This window comes from Bombina bombina, chromosome 1 (assembly GCF_027579735.1).
Source record: "Bombina bombina isolate aBomBom1 chromosome 1, aBomBom1.pri, whole genome shotgun sequence".
In the NCBI taxonomy this organism is placed as follows: Eukaryota; Metazoa; Chordata; class Amphibia; order Anura; family Bombinatoridae; genus Bombina; species Bombina bombina.
This window is the reverse complement of record NC_069499.1, coordinates 797,923,362-797,941,456: the sequence shown is the minus strand read 5'-3', so window position 1 is coordinate 797,941,456 and position 18,095 is coordinate 797,923,362. Positions and strand designations below refer to the sequence as shown.

Genomic DNA, 18,095 nt, shown 5'->3' with positions numbered 1-18,095 from the left:
CCATTCAAGAAGCAAATAGTTCAGCAAAATTGGTAATTTATGACAAATGGGAACAAGATTTAGCTATAACCTATGATAGAGAAGATTGGAGCCAGATTTTCTCCTCAATGAGGAGAAGTTTAATTGGGGCAGACCTTATCGAAAACTCAATAAAAACCTCATATAGATGGTACCTTACACCACTGAAATCCTCACATTACACCACACAGGGTAGTAGATTATGTTATCGGGGATGTAATGGGATAGGGACCTATTTTCACATGTGGTGGGAGTGTCCAAAGATACAACCTACATGGGACAAGCTTTCTCAACTATTTAAGGTGATTCTAGACGACTCCTTTACATTATCAGCCTCACAGGCCTTACTACATATCCCCCAGGAGTCAATGAACTCAATTACTAATAGATGGGTTAATATTATATGTACAGCAACCAGAATATGTATAGCTAGAAAATGGAAAGTGGGGGCTCCAGAATGGGGTGAGGTAATGATCAAAATTGAAGATGTTTATAATATGCTAAAATCAGCTGCATGGATACAAGGGACATCTGAGAGATTCCAAAACATGTGGATACACTGGATTTTAAATAAACAGAAATATGTAGGTACATACAGATCAACACTAAGTAACCAATAAGGCTTTTTTAGGGCAATTAAATTGGAGAGAATAGGAACTTTCTTAAATATAGATATAGCGTTCTAAAGAAATCTACAACATTGTCACTGCTCGACGGGAAAAGTTTAAAGTTAAAGGTTTTTCTTTGTATACAGTTATGAAGTTTAGGTTTAGGGAAATGGGATAAGAGGGGAGGGGGTGGAGAGGGAGTTAGGGAAGGGGGGAGAAAAATTGATGAAAATGATATAAACAGGGTGCTGAAAACTTTAATTGTTTTAAGAATACTAGGACATTGTAACCCAGCACACTGTTTTATTATGTTGTATTTGATGTGATCCATGACAATAAAAATTATTTCAACTAAAATAACAAACTTTTGCTTGAGAAATAAAAAAAAAAACATTTTTGTCACCACACTCGCTCTGCCCTTCCTAGTACTTAGAGTAGGCAAAGAGAATGACTGGGGGGTGGAGCTAAGGGAGGAGCTATATAGACAGCTCTGCTGTGGGTGCTCTCTTTGCCACTTCCTGTAGGGAAGGAGAATATCCCACAAGTAAGGATGAATCCGTGGACTCGATACATCTTACAAGAGAAATGAATGCCTATTTATACACATTCTGCAGAAGCTACCGAGACCTTCAAGCAACAAGACATCAGTATAGTATCAGCATATCTTCTGCTGTGGGTACATACACAATAAGCTCATTACAATTTAATAAGCTCTTACAGATCCCACATAGCTATTAATAGTGACACATTCATAGGTCAATCATTTGTGAGATCAAAGTGGGACATTTACTATTTTATTGCCACCTTAAAATGTCAGCATTTCCCCTTTTTATCCCTTTTATCATTTAACCTAATCTTCTGAAATTCAGTAACATCTAAGCATGCAGGAATATGTTTTTCTCAACTAGAAATACAGATGATGGAACATTTGATCCAAGTCTAAGACAGATTCACATGTAACCTGTAAAAAGGACATGAGTAATAGCATAAACAACAAAAGAAACTGAAAGATAATCACTTCCTTATTCACAAAGAATAGCTGCAGAAAAGAAATGCAGTATGTAAGATATGGCATTCAGATATTGTAGATAAATACAGTGGTAGACTGTAATTTCCCCCTGGAAGCTCTTGGTGATGGAATCAATCTAAATCTCTCCAAATCTCAAGATCCCTCTACATACATTATTTATCTCCATAGACATTCAAAGGACCCCATTACAAGCCGATACATGTACAAGAAATTATTTATACAAAAAACTTTCTTTGCCTTTTGAGGTTCTATGAATGTACCCATAAATTAACATTAGCACAATATGTCCAGTGTAAAGTACTACCAAATTCCATAACATGGATACAAGATGCTACTTATGTTTTAGTATTATTATTATTATCAGTTATTTGTAAAGCGCCAACAGATTCAGCAGCTCTATAAAAATAGGTATAATATGCAAGGTAGCATTTATAGGAAACAAATGGGTCGAGGGCCCTGCCAAGAGCTGTACTGTTGTAAATCAGCTCTTATGAAGGTGATTTACAAAACAGCTGGCATCGTAGGCTTACATGATAAGGGGGTTCTATGCTATGACAAAAGGAAGAAAGGAACTGAGGTAAGAAAAGGTCAGCGCCTATTGTATGCATTACATGATAAACTGATAAAAGTTTTATGATTTTTTTTTATTTGGTGAAAATAAAACAAGTAAAAGCATAAAAAAAATTGTTATATGCTTATCATAAATTAAAAGAGTTGATATCTTTGGGGCAATGCCCACAAAAGGCCCTTTTAAGGGCCATTGGTAGTTTATTGTAGGCTAGTGGTTTTTTTATTTTAATAGGGCTATTAGATTAGGTGTAAAAAAATGTATTTTGGATCATTGTTTGTTATTTTTCGTAATTTTGTGTTTTATTTTTTGTAACAGTGTAAAGGGAGTAAGCAGCAATATAAAAAAAATGTCCTAGTGTAATTATTCCATATTTTTGGTAATAGCTGCAGTTGTATATTTCTTACCTTAAACCACTCAGAGTATGGTACAAATGCAGCAGGGCCTTCAAGAGCAGCCTGCCGGGCAATCAGAAAAGCAGTGATCAGACACTCAAGCTCGTAGCTCTCAAAGGCTTGTATCAACAGGCGACTCAGAAGATCTGATAGAAAACAAGAATATGAAAATAGAATTCATAAGTTTACAGAAAAAGTGAGATGTATGACAATACACACTTAACCAAACCAACACAGAGATATGAAGGATTTTTTTTATTTATTGGTCCCTACAAAAAAGATAATACAGCATAGCTTGCCACGACTACTAAAGGTGTTTTGTTTTAACTACAAAATAAGTGAAAAAAATATAGAACAAGAGGAACTTCAAGGAAAGGAAATTACTTGACGGGTAAGTGGTAAAAGATCAATGTATTTGCACTGTATTTTCACAAAGTGAAATCTCCAGCTAGAATAGTGATGAATGGTCATCTCACCTTTCACAAGTTGCTGGGCCTCCGACTGACATATGACCAGACAGGATACACAGGTTAGGATATGATGCTAGTTTACCTCTTGAGTTTCTAGAACTAGTTGTAAGTGGGCAATAAGCTTGTCTGCACTGATGACAACAAACAGCTGCAAGGGATAAAAAGCCAAATGAGCAGGTGTCACAGATAGTTTTACCGTTAAACAAAGAGAATTGAGAACTATTTTTTTATTTAGAAAAAAAAAAAAAAAAAAAAAAGGAGATTGCGCTAAGCAGCAAAAGTACCGTTCATATACCTATTGGTATTTAATTGTATACTGTTTCTATCTATAGTAGTACAGTGAGCTGCTGCCTCCTTACTCACCTTGCGGTATAAATCAGTGAGAACAGGGCAAGTTTTCACAAAGCTCCAGTTTCCTTGACATCTGATGGCATCAGAGACTAAAAAAAAAAAAAAAAAAACAGAAATGTGTAGACAAACGAGAAAAGAGGAAAGTCTCACGCTTACATTTCTATAGAATTTTACATTTGTATTGTATTATGTACATATTAATGCACTTAAATTTTTATTATTTATACAGCTTCTGCATACTGAACCAAAACATTAACACTATCACTTTAAATACATAGTTGAAGACAGCTTCAGAAAACCAATGAACTCACGGTGTGGATCTGAACATGGCAGCCTAGCAATTCAGGGTCAGCATGTGTGTGCCCACCAATAACCAGCTGTGTTCAACTCAGTATCCAGACTATATTGCCGCTCTGTAGCGGACTTTAGATATGTGCGTTTCCCTTTGTGGTGTATAACTATATATAGGAAAGCAACAAAGCGATAACAAAATGCTTCAACACTGTATTGTAGCTTTATGTCCCTTTAATGCAGCATCTCCATGTCTAGATTAGTGACACCGTTACCTTTAAGTTTAGGCCTGTATGTGAGAGCCTGGGTAAGTGTATGGACAAAAAACTTCTCTAAGGATTCAGGATTCACATGGATTCTGTACCGTGGCACCTCAAAAGCAATTAACCTACAAAAGGAGGGAGAGTAAAACACATTCATTAAAAAGATATAACAAAAAATCTCAGTGATGAGAACGATATGAAGTGTTTCTTACCAGTGTCTCTCATCACTTGACTTGTAAACCTCTTCACATTTCCCTTCAAAAACTGTGTTCAGTAACCCTGCAGCAAAAAAAACCCTTATCAGTAATTCGGAAAATACCTGATCAAATTTGAAATAGGTATAATAACTAAATAATTAGAAATTAAACATCACTAGTGTATACTGCAAGATTTAAGTATGTTGACCATGTATTGCAAATTCATTTTATTGCAAATTGATTAGTTTACTTAATAAATTAAGTTAATCAATATTTTTCCGTCACAATTCAGAAAGAAAAAAAAATACTCCAATTACTTATTACTAAATATACTTTGTTCCTTTGGTATTCTTTGTTAAAAAAAAAACAGGTAGGTAAGTTTAGGATTGTACACATGTTTGGCGCACTATATGTTGGCAGTTTCGCATCAATGGAATAACAGAGTTATGAATTGTGGAAACACTGCTGCTATCTAATGCTCAAAAGTATACAACACTTAAGTACATTTATTGCCCCAGACATGTTGTCACTACCTACCTACATATGAGATTCAGCAAAGAATACCATGACAACAAAGTAACTTGATAATAGAAATAAATTGTGAATTTTCAAAAAAGTGAATCATAAAAGAAAAAAAAAAAACACAATTTATGCTTACCTGATACATTTATTTTTCTTGTGGTGTATCCAGTCCACGGATCATCCATTACTTGTGGGATATTCTCATTCCCAACAGGAAGTTGCAAGAGGACACCCACAGCAGAGCTGTCTATATAGCTCCTCCCCTCACTACCATATCCAGTCATTCGACCGTAAACAAGCAGAGAAAGGAGAAACCATAGGGTGCAGTGGTGACTGTAGTTTAAAATTAAAAAATACCTGCCTTAAAATGACAGGGCGGGCCGTGGACTGGATACACCACAAGAGAAATACATTTATCAGGTAAGCATAAATTATGTTTTCTCTTGTAAGGTGTATCCAGTCCACGGATCATCCATTACTTGTTGGATACCAATACCAAAGCTAAAGTACACGGATGAAGGGAGGGACAAGGCAGGTACTTAAACGGAAGGTACCACCGCCTGTAAAACCTTTCTCCCAAAAATAGCCTCCGAAGAAGCAAAAGTATCAAATTTGTAGAATTTTGAAAAAGTATGAAGCGAAGACCAAGTCGCCGCCTTGCAAATCTGTTCAACAGAAGCCTCATTTTTAAAGGCCCATGTGAAAGCCACAGCTCTAGTAGAATGAGCTGTAATCCTTTCTGGAGGCTGCTGGCCAGCAGTCTCATAGGCTAAGCGGATTATGCTTCTTAGCCAAAAAGAAAGAGGTTGCCGAAGCCTTTTGACCTCTCCTCTGTCCAGTGTAGACAACAAACAACAATCTCTTGATTGATATTCTTATTAGATACCACCTTAGGTAAAAACCCAGGTTTGGTACGCAGAACTACCTTATCTGCATGGAAGATCAGATAAGGAGAATCACATTGTAAGGCAGATAACTCGGAAACTCTATGAGCTGAGGAAATAGCTACCAAAAAAAGAACTTTCCAAGATAAAAGTTTGATATCTATGGAATGAAGAGGTTCAAACGGAAACCCCTGAAGAACTTTAAGAACCAAATTTAAGCTCCAAGGTGGAGCAACAGATTTAAACACAGGCTTGATTCTAACTAAAGCCTGACAAAATGCCTGAACGTCTGGGGCATCCGCCAGACGCTTGTGCAAAAGAATAGATAGCGCAGAAATCTGTCCCTTTAAGGAACTAGCTGACAATCCTTTCTCCAATCCTTCTTGGAGAAAAGATAATATCCTGGGAATCCTGACCTTTCTCCATGAGTAGCCCTTAGATTCACACCAATAAAGATATTCACGCCATATTTTATGATAGATTTTCCTGGTGACAGGCTTCCGTGCCTGAATCAAGGTATCAATGACTGACTCTGAGAAACCACGCTTTGATAAAATCAAGCATTCAATCTCCAGGCAGTCAGCCTCAGAGAAATTAGATTTGGATGGTTGAAAGGACCTTGAAGTAGAAGGTCCTGTTCTCAGCGGCAGAGTCCATGGTGGAAAGGATGACATGTCCACCAGATCTGCATACCAAGTCCTGCGTGGCCACACAGGCGCTATCAAGATCACCGATGCTCTCTCCTGCTTGACTTTGGCAATCAGACGAGGGAGCAGAGGAAACGGTGGAAACACATAAGCCAGGTTGAAGGACCAAGGCGCTGCTAGAGCATCTATCAGCGTTGCCTTGGGGTCCCTGGACCTGGATCCGTAACAAGGAAGCTTGGCGTTCTGGCGAGACGCCATGAGATCCAGTTCTGGTTCGCCCCAACGAAGAACCAATTGTGCAAACACCTCCGGATGGAGTTCCCACTCCCCCGGATGAAAAGTCTGACGACTTAGAAAAATCTGCCTCCCAGTTCTCTACACCTGGGATATGGATAGCTGATAGGTGGCAAGAGTGAATCTCTGCCCAGCGAATTATCTTTGAGACTTCTAACATCGCTAGGGAACTCCTTGTTCCCCCTTGATGGTTGATGTAAGCCACAGTCGTGATGTTGTCCGACTGAAATCTGATGAACCTCATTGTCGCTAGATGAGGCCAAGACTGAAGAGCATTGAATATCACTCTTAGTTCCAGAATGTTTATCGGAAGGAGTGCCTCCTCCTGAGTCCACGAGCCCTGAGCCTTCAGGGAGTTCCAGACTGCACCCCAACCTAGAAGGCTGGCATCTGTCATTACAATTGTCCAATCTGGCCTGCGAAAGGTCATACCTTTGGACAGATGGGCCCGAGATAGCCACCAGAGAAGAGAATCCCTGGTCTCTTGGTCCAGATTCAGTAAAGGGGACAAATCTGTGTAATCCCCATTCCACTGACTGAGCATGCATAGTTGCAGCGGTCTGAGATGTAGGCGTGCAAACGGCACTATGTCCATTGCCGCTACCATTAAGCCGATTACTTCCATGCACAGAGCCACCGAAGTGCGAGGAATGGAATAAAGAACACGGCAGGAATTTAGAAGTTTTGATAACCTGGACTCTGTCAGGTAAATTTTCATTTCTACAGAATCTATCAGAGTCCCTAGGAAGGAAACTCTTGTGAGGGGGGATAGAGAACTTTTTCTCGTTCACCTTCCACCCATGCGACCTCAGAAATGCCAACACTATGTCCGTATGAGACTTGGCAATTTGGAAGTTTGACGCCTGAATCAGGATGTTGTCTAAATAAGGGGCCACTGCTATGCCTCGTGGCCTTAGGACCGCCAGAAGCGACCCCAGAACCTTCGTAAAATTTCTTGGGGCTGTAGCTAACCCAAAGGGAAGAGCTACAAACTGGTAGTGCCTGTCTAGGAAGGCAAACCTGAGAAACCAATGATGATCTTTGTGTATCGGAATGTGCAGATAAGCATCCTTTAAATCAACTGTAGTCATGTATTGACCCTCCTGGATCATAGGTAGGATGGTACGAATAGTCTCCATCTTGAATGATGGAACTCTGAGGAATTAGTTTAAGATCTTTAGATCCAAAATTGGTCTGAAGGTTCCCTCTTTTTTGGGAACCACAAACAGATTTGAGTAAAATCCCTGTCCCTGTTCCTACTTTGGGACTGGATGGATCACTCCCATAGCTAGGAGGTCTTGTACGCAGTGTAAGAATGCCTCTCTCTTTATCTGGTTTGCAGATAATTGTGAAAGGTGAAATCTCCCTTTTGGGGGGGAAGCCTTGAAGTCCAGAAGATATCCCTGGGATATAATTTCCAACGCCCAGGGATCCTGGACATCTCTTGCCCACGCCTGGGCGAAGAGCGAAAGTCTGCCCCCTACTAGATCCGTTACCAGATAGGGGGGAGTTCCTTCATGCTGTCTTAGAGGCAGCAGCAGGTTTTTTGGCCTGCTCACCCTTGTTCCAGGACTGGTTAGGTCTCCAGACCGTCTTGGACTGAGCAAAAGTTCCCTCTTGTTTGGCCCTTAGTTTGGACCTATCCTGAGGAAGGGCATGACCTTTTCCTCCAGTGATATCAGCAATAATCTCCTTCAAACCAGGCCCGAATAGGGTCTGCCCCTTGAAGAGAATGTTAAGCAGTTTTGATTTTGAAGTAACGTCAGCTGACCATAATTTAAGCCATAGCGCTCTGCGCGCCTGGATAGCAAAACCAGAATTCTTAGCCGTTAGTTAAGTCAAATGAACAATGGCATCAGAAACAAAAGAATTGGCTAGCTTAAGTGCTCTAAGCTTTTTCTTAAGGTAACCCTCTAACTTTTTATCCATTGGATCTAAGAAAGCACAACTGTCCTCGACAGGGATAGTAGTACGCTTTGCTAGAGTAGAAACTGCTCCCTCCACCTTAGGAACTGTCTGCCATAAGTCCCGTGTGGTGGCGTCTATTGGAAACATTTTTGTAAAAATAGGAAGGGGAGAGAACGGCACACCTGGTCTATCCCATTCCTTAGTAATAATTTCTGTAAACCTTTTAGGTATTGGAAAAACATCAGTACACACCGGCACTGCATAGTATTTATCCAGTCTACACAATTTCTCTGGCACTGCAATTGTATCACAGTCATTCAGAGCAGCTAAAACCTCCCTGAGTAACACACGGAGGTGTTCAAGCTTAAATTTAAATGTAGAAATATCAGAATCAGGTTGCATCATCTTCCCTGAGTCAGAAATATCACCCACAGAAAGAAGCTCTCCTTCTTCAGCTTCTGCATATTGTGAGGCAGTATCAGACATAGTTCTTAAAGCGTCAGTATGCTCTGTATTTCGACTAACTCCAGAGCTATCTCGCTTTCCTCTAAATACAGGTAGTCTGGCTAATACCGCTGACAGTGTATTATCCATGACTGCCGCCATGTCTTGTAAAGTAAACGCTATGGGCACCTTGGATGTACTTGGCGCCATTTGAGCGTGAGTCCCTTGAGCGGGAGTCAAAGGATCTGACACGTGGGGAGAGTTAGTCGGCATAACTTCCCCCTCGTCAGATTCCTCTGGTGATAAAATTTTGAAAGACAGAATATGATCTTTATTGCTTAAAATGAAATCAGTACATTTGGTACACATTCTAAGAGGGGGTTCCACCATGGCTTTTAAACATAATGAACAAGGAGTTTCCTCTATGTCAGACATGTTTATACAGACTAGCAATGAGACTAGCAAGCTTGGAAAAAACACTTTAAATCAAGTTAACAAGCAAATATAAAAAACGGTACTGTGCCTTTAAGAGAAACAAATTTTGTCAGAATTTGAAAAACAGAGAAAAAAGGCAGTAAATCAAAAGAAATTTTTACAGTGTGTATAATAATCTAACAGAGCATTGCACCCACTTGCAAATGGATGATTAACCCCTTAGTTCAAAAACCGGATCAAAAAAACGATATAGACGTTTTTTAACAGTCACACCAAACTGCCACAGCCTTGCTGTGGGCTTACCTTCCCCAACAAACGATTTTGGAAGCCTAAGAGCCCTTTAGAGATGTCCTGTAGCATTCAGGGAACTCCTGGATGTCTCAGTCTGTAGTAGTTAATGCACAAAAAAGCACTAAACTAGGCCCCTCCCACTCATAGTAACACAGTGGAAAGCCTCAGGAAACTGTTTCTAGGCAAATTTAAGCCAGGCATGTGGAAAAAAACTAGGCCCCAATAAAGTTGTATCACCAAAGTATATATAAAAACGTTTAAACATGCCAGCAAACGTTTTATATTGTAAATATAAAAGAGTTTTACCTCAGAAAGTAAGCATGATACCAGTCGCTATTAAATCACTGTATTCAGGCTTACCTTACATAAATTTGGTATCAGCAGCATTTTCTAGCCTTCATTTCATCTTCTAGAAAAATATTAACTGCACATACCTCATAGCAGGATAACCTGCACGCCATTCCCCAGCTGAAGTTATCTCTCTCTTCAGTCATGTGTGAGAACAGCAATGGATCTTAGTTACAACCTGCTAAGATCATAGAAATCCCAGGCAGATTCTTCTTTTTTCCTGCCTGGAACAAAATAGCACAACTCCGGTACTATTTAAAAATAATAAACCCTTGATTGAAGCAAAATAACAGCTACATTTCACCACTTATCTCTTACTACCTCCATGCTTGTTGAGAGTTGCAAGAGAATGACTGGATATGGTAGAGGGGAGGAGCTATATAGACAGCTCTGCTGTGGGTGTCCTCTTGCAACTTCCTGTTGGGAATGACAATATCCCACAAGTAATGGATGATCCGTGGACTGGATACACCTTACAAGAGAAATGGGGTTTAGATCTATTTAAGGGGAATGTTAAGTGTTAAATATTTCTTAAATCTTATGTATAAGATTAAAACTAGTAACTGACATTTAAGAAATGAAAGACGGTTTTAGGTGCCATGACACACTTACATGAAAGCATTTTATCCAGAACCAAGAGTGAGATCTGAAATGGTAGAATAAACAATCAGCTGGCTATTCACATATTGCACAGAGACAGCACAGGAGTCATTAACACAGACTGTACTATACCTCTACAATTCTGGGAGTATCTGACGACTTCTCAAGATTTGAAGATTTACAGAAGCTGCTTTCAACCAACACAATTAGGAAATCTAATTAAAAAGAAGAGGTGTGTTCATTTGAAATTAGGGGAAAAAAAATAATGACACTGCAATGTGAATTTATATGAAACAAAAAATGAGTGATCTATGCCTGTCTAAAAGAACTTATGTGCTTAAAGTAGATATGTGCCATAGGTTTCATGCCACTTTAACTCTGGAATTGCTGGTAGGAAACAATATGACAAACTACTAACAACAATAAACAGATTTATAACAAAAAAAAAAAATGTACTTCTTGCAACTTGTCAATGTGCTGTAAAACATTCTGCCGCAATATACCAGCTTGTCATGTTCTCTTAAATTTGTTGGATACACTGGGCAGATGAATCAGTTTACCCCTCAAGATCACTCCACCAATGCATCTTTTGTAATTATTACAGTTAGTCTCAAGACCCTTCCCAGCAATCGTTTACCTATGAAAGATCTTTTTATGAAACCTGTTTGCTTGGACTTTTACAACAGAAAATATTATAAGCCACATCTGCCTTAATTAAAATGAATCAACAAAAAAATACAACTTATGTGGTGCTCTAGAAAGCATGTATGTTCTATAGAGAGTTTACATTTTTGCTCATATTAGGTGACCACTTCTAAGGAAGAGGAGAGCTAAGACGCAGGATTATGATGCATGAGTACATTACCTGGGATCATTTATAGTAACTGGACATTCTTTACACTTTATATTACGATGATTATTTACAGTACATAATAAAATCACCCATTATGTGACAACCATATAGGACAAAATCATCTTTCTTGGTATAACCTGTTTTTAAGAACACACTCCTTATGTCACAAAATTGCTAAATTTATACATAAAAATGTGAGCAAATAAACCAGAGTACTTTTGGAGGTTTCATTAACAAGACTTCTACATCTAGACACTAAGTGGTGTTTGGAGTCCTGATTACGCCCTCTGTCTATGCTTCTGACACATGTAGCAGACGTCAATGGAGTCCACTTGATTTAGGAATAGCTTGCAGTGAATTGTTGCTTTTGTAAATTAACCTGTTGCCATCCTGAAAGCTTATAGGGCCTGGGCTGCTCCCAGGACATATTAGGTCTCTAACTAAAATGCTACCTCTACATAACCCAGCATTTTTGTTCTGGGGAACCGATTGACCCTGAAATCCAATGCTATCTTGTCTTCACCTCTTGGCTCCCAAACAGATAGAGGCCCAGCATTAACAGATGAAGAAATCCTAGTTTACAGTTTGCACTTTTTACTGGTGAATTGTCTGATGCTTCAAAGATTTCCTATTGTAATGTGCAAGCTACAGGCATAAGCTTACATGATTATATCTTACTGAGCCTTGTTCCTTTATTAATATTTTGGTTCCGCATACCAATTATGGAAATAAAAATGAAGCAGGTTTTGAAGTAGAATTGTTTAAGTATTTGTCAGAACTTATATCTGCAGTGCCAGTTCATGTTTCACACGGTATACCTTGGGTCTTAGTTTATTATAGGAAAATACTACTATTATGTGATAGAGATTTATAATTCATCATAGCTATGTTTGCAGATATTTTTATGGCCAGATATTTTCCTGTTAATGAGATGGGGACTATAGGGAAATATTAATAGCAATCATGATGCATTACTTAACAAGTATCATTAACTGCTGACTCACAAAATCCTATTGTTCATCAGCTATTGTCACAATTTATTTCCATGATCAATAAACTGCAAAAAGGAGTGATATTTAAATATAGAAGATAATCATGAGTATATAGAGAAACATGATGGCCTCACCCAACAAAACCAATGGAGGCAGCAAAAATGCAATATTTTAGAGAACAGACCACAAAATAATGAACTTTACTTTGAGGGTTTACCTTGGGTTCTGAAAAACTGAGACCCTCTCAACTAAAACACTCAACAATAACATATATGCCATGATTGAGAGCGCAAGTCCCATTAGCCCAGAAAAGCCCAATCCAAGCGGCTCCATAAAAGTCCTGGCAGTAATAGTGAAATATCTACATTTTCAGCCTAAAAGCTCTTTTGCTGAAGGCATAAAACAAAAACCCCAAAGTGACTTTTTAGAGCAAGAAACATCTGCTTTTATAAGACTACTCAGAGTTTCAGAGGTTGTTCAGGTTGGATATGCAAACCTCAAAAAATAAGAAGCGAGACAACAGGATCATACAAGACAGATCCAGTTTCTGATTCCTGAGAGATGTAACTTTGTAACGTGCATTGGAAATCCTGTGAAAACAACACATACTCAACTTGGGAGTCTGGTTATATTTTTATTGGTGCACCAAGCCTCTTACTAACATACATACCTCCAACTCTGGGGTATGGCTGGCTCCTGGTTTAGTGATATTGTGGAAACCATGGCAGGGAAAAATCGGATAGTGGACTTGTTCCATTGACTACTCAAGCAGCTATCCAAGCCCCTGCATATATAGAGACGGGGCCTCCCATAGAAGTTTTTGAGATCTAGAAGACCAGTGTTAGGAAGTCTGCCCTTAAGCTGACTCTTGACAATTGTACCTACAAAGTAATTGCCCAGCTAATACAGTTAGCCTATTCCACTCCTACGAAAATGAGATGTATTTGGCTTATTCATCCTGTACTCTATCATTGTCTGTCAGATAAACTACTTTTTCATGCCAATGGTGTGAAATGTATACTATATAAGCACCTTATTAGTGCAATCCTATATATTTTACTTATTGGTTTATGGAATTTTTATTTTTTTTTGCGAATTATGGTCTTTGTAATCATTTCTCTTTAGGTGCAATGCTGTACATTGATTTTTAAAAAAAAAATCTTTTATTTATCAAGCGACAGGGTACAAAAAGCAAGGAGGAGAAAAAAAACAACAGAATATTGTGATTAAACCTACAAAATTTATGAACAGATAGTTTATATCATCTCAATATCTGTGTTGTAGTAAAACTGATAATTGTACTCTCTGTCAGAGTTTCGGTTTTAAACCCTAACCCAAAAAAACAAACAAACAAACAAAAAAGGGGAGGGGAGAAAATAATAATAATAATAGATTCCCCCTTTCTCTGTCCTTATCATTCAACTTGAGAATCCTACCATATTCCAAGTAGGACTAAGTCTGTTTCTGAATGGAAATATAATAATGTCTTGTTCTTCCTTAGAGAGTGACTTAATAAAAACTGACCATTTTCAAAAAAAAGACCGCACTTGTGTTTCTAAGTTGGTATCTGCGTCTCTCTGTTCAATGATACATTGTTTCTTAATAAAACTCATTATTTCTGTAAATTTAGGTGTCGCCTTATCTTTCCACTTATGGAAGATGAGGCTCCTTATGCACAATATAAAAGAATTAAGTTTATTATTGGGTAGGTCTATGTTATAGGGGGAGAGGAGGACTATGTTGTGCTTGGAAAAAGTAAAAGGAGATATATTTAGGGCCGTATTGATCCAGTATTCCAGCTTTAGCCAAAGCTATTTTATTTTAGGGCATTCCCACAGCATATGGATTAAATCAGCTTCTAATAATTGACATTTAGGGCATTTATTGAAATTAAGTTATGCCACTTATATCCCTTATACGGAGTGTAATAAGTCATGTACAAATGCTGTATATTGATTATTTTCCCATACTATATATTAGTATACGCTATGGAGGTATTACAGCAAAGGCTCTTCTATAGCCAGATATTTAGCTTTTAGCAGGACCACTGGCCAGATTCAATCCTACATGGGCTAATTATGTGGCCTAGGCACTACTGAGCAGATAACCAACATCAGTGATACGTTCTCAAAAAATCATTTCCATACCTTTCAGTTAATTATGTGCACTTGTAACAAAGTTTGTAAACTGTAGTAGGATGTATGTTAAATTAATATTAATTAATTTTTTAATTCAATGTTATTTTGAGGTGTCATCTTTAAAATAAGTGCGAGTATAATGTAATGTGGCCCCAGCTGAAGTTAACAAAAAAAAATTAAGTTCATGACATCTGTTCAATAAATTATATTAGTATTTGTTCAATAAACTATTTTAATAATTAATTTTAACTAATTTTATAATTAACAATTTCATGTACAAAAACAATTAATTTCAATGATAGATATCTAAGTTGAGTACATGTTTTATAATTTAAAATGTGTAAAACAAATTTTTAATCTTTCTTTGAACTTGTGCCCATGCTATAACTACTGTTTGAGAGGGAAATCACACAGACTTGTCATCTACATATAGGGTATATCTGTCATATAATGTGATCCCTGCTCAGAATTTATAAATAAAAAAAGGGAGGGGTTTTAATATAAAAACACAATCACTTGGCCAATGGTGCTCGCAAATATGTGTATGCACTCAATTATTTTAAAATCGAATTTGAAAAAAAAATAAAAAATAATTGAAGATCTGTTAGCGCTGGGGTTTATGAAGATTGCCAATTCTAAATATACAGAGAAGTCTACATCATATCTCAAACACCAAAAATACATACCTGATATAATCATCTCAGGGAGCTCTGAGACTGCGGACTCCTTCTCCATGTGCTGACACAATAAGCGCATTTCACTGCAGAACCATTCCACAGCAGCACTTGGGTCTGTACAGCTAACAGAGAAAGTCAAGTAAGCCCCTCAATTCAATTTAACAAACTAACATAATTCAATTATACCCATAATGCACTCACGAAAATAACCCTACACAATCAAAAATGTTCTATTAATTAAAGATACATGTAACACACATGATAAATCACTTCAAAGTCTGACTAGAAAATATCACATGAACATCTCTATGTAAAGAAGGAAGATATTTTCCCTTGAAGTTTCCTTAGCTCACCAGAGTAATTGCTTTGTAAACATCATTTAAATGCGCTTTTTACCATCATCTGCGGGGTTTAACCCTTTGAGTGCTAAGCACTTTCCCACCTGGGTGCTAAAATGTTTTTAAGTTTCTTTTTTGAATATTTTTTTTTTAACTTTTTTAACTTGTTTTCCAGACCCCCATTTACACTGTTGGAAAGGTTAGGTGATTACCTTTCCAATGGTGGGTCTTGGGGGTCTGTAGCTGCTTAGATGCCCGAGATACAGGCTTCTAAGCAGCATGCCCCATGCTCCTATACTTAACATTGTTAAGTATAAATAAAGTTGCACGGTGACGTCACCACGCAAAACGGGGATGCCTTTCACTCTACAGGCATGATCGCCGGGGTAGGAGCGGGTGGGAGCCCCCAGATCTCCCTCAAGATGGGAGAGTGCTAGTGACGGCTCTGAGCCGTCATTAGCACTCAAAGGGTTAAAAAATAAAAATAAAAAATAAGCTCACACTTTGCTTTACTGTGATTTTGTGAAATTTCATCATAATCTACTGAGAATTCATAGTAAACTTCCTTACACTGAGAAGGTAAATAATGTGACAGACTATTCATGTCAGTTGCACGCTCCCTTGTAAGTCCAGGGACAATGATAATGACTGGCTACTGATATAACTTAGAGGTAAAATATCATCCTTTGTACATAGAGATGCTCAAGTGTTATTATCTAGACAGCTTTCAAGATATATTGATACAGCATTTGGGCAACATCCCTTTTAAAAAAAAAACTCAAGAAAGCATAGTTTTCTCAAATAGGATTTTAAATAGCCATTCCAATTCTAATTTTAAGAACAAATACAATAGGTTTAAATGTATTACAAGACAAACTGACAATTAGGTATTAGAAAGCTAAGTGATATAGAGCTTACAATTCTAGGATTACCTCTCCAGCAGCATCTCCACGCGCAAAATCTCTTCATTGTGCAAGTGCCAGACAGCCTCCAAAACAGGGGGGCGCTACAACAGAATAAAATAACTGTATAAAGTGCTGTACTCTTGCTACATTGCCCACATAAATCTTTCAGCAAAGGATAACAAGAGGAGGAAGCAAATTAAATAATAGAAGTAAATTGGAAAGTTATATGTCTAATTATGACTTTACTGTCCCTTTAACCTGATCTGTACTGTATAGAGCAAATTATTTTGTATAGTTTACCATGTACATCAGTGTCAACACTATATAAAGATTAAAGGGAATGTAAGGTTCTGCTTTGTATAAAAGTTACTAGATTCATGGAGGAGTTTGATGCTATGATGTGGAAACAATAAGTTACTAGTTCACTCAATGTTAAAGACTGGTAAAAGTCTAAATTTCTTACTTAAAGGGACAGTCTAGTCAAAATTAAACTTTCATGATTCTGATAGGGCATGCAATTTTAAACAACTGTCCAATTTACTTTTATCATTTTCTTACTATAACTCTGGATCACCAAGCTGGATTGAGACATTTAGAACCTGTACAATGTGTTATTTGTTAAGTGACTGCCTATTTTGAAATGCTTATTTCTATTCCGTCTTTGCGCCTATGTTTATATTAAGCAGCTGAGTGTTTTCTTTATATGTGTTATGAGGCCATAGCTATCCATGAACAAGTAACCTCAAATAACATTGCTCTAGTGAGATACAATACCAACCTTTCTTTTGGACCAACCAGCTTATTTTTTAATGTCACTGTCTAATACAGTAGTCTACCTGCACAGGTTATTACATCTAAGTTTAAGACCCTTAAAGGGACAGTCTAGTCAAAATTAAACTTTCATGATTCAGATAGGACATGCAATTTTAAACAACTTTCCAATTTACTTTCATCATAAAATTTGCTTTGTACTCTTGGTATTCTTTGTTGAAAGTTAAACCTAGGTAGGCTCATATGCTAATTTCTAAGCCATTGAAGGCCGCCTTTTAGCTCAGGGCAATTTGACAGCTAGACAGTGCTAGTTCATGGCTGCCATATAGACAACATTGTGCTCAGTTCCTTGGAGTTATTTATGAGACAGCACTAATTGGCTAAAATGCAAGTCTGTCAAAAGAACTGAAATAAAAAGGATAACTGTGTTGGTTATGCAAAACTGGAGAATGGGAAATAAAGGGATTATCTATCTTTTTAAACAAAAATTCTAGAGTAGACCGTCCATAATAAAAGATAATTATATATATATATATATATATATATATATATATATATATATATATATATATATATTTCAGAAACTCATTTTATTATTGTTGTTAGAGACCATTATATTATTTTTCATATAAAGCAGCTATTTTTGATCCTCATTGGCCTTTATGATTATTACTATTTTCTGTTGGTTGATTTCAGTTGTTCAAATAGCCAAGACAAAGACATATTAGCTGGTCTCTACTATGTGTCACTTATTATCCTATTTAATCTTTATATACCTAAATACATAGTTGTATCTCTTTAAAGGCACTTTCTATTTTGATAATAATTGGTTCCTACGTGTAAAATGTCTCACTATA

General features: G+C 37.4%; 1 protein-coding gene across 1 annotated transcript in view; it reads right to left on the bottom strand.

The window, feature by feature from the left end:
• The window catches only part of FANCA (FA complementation group A), a 442,214-nt gene that overhangs the window by 397,631 nt on the left and 26,488 nt on the right, over positions 1 to 18,095 (bottom strand). The window contains 9 exon segments of the mRNA XM_053699359.1: positions 2,632 to 2,765; positions 3,096 to 3,237; positions 3,453 to 3,529; positions 4,007 to 4,119; positions 4,207 to 4,273; positions 10,577 to 10,610; positions 10,697 to 10,779; positions 15,234 to 15,346; positions 16,495 to 16,568. Of these exon segments, the coding sequence (XP_053555334.1) occupies positions 2,632 to 2,765; positions 3,096 to 3,237; positions 3,453 to 3,529; positions 4,007 to 4,119; positions 4,207 to 4,273; positions 10,577 to 10,610; positions 10,697 to 10,779; positions 15,234 to 15,346; positions 16,495 to 16,568 (837 nt within the window).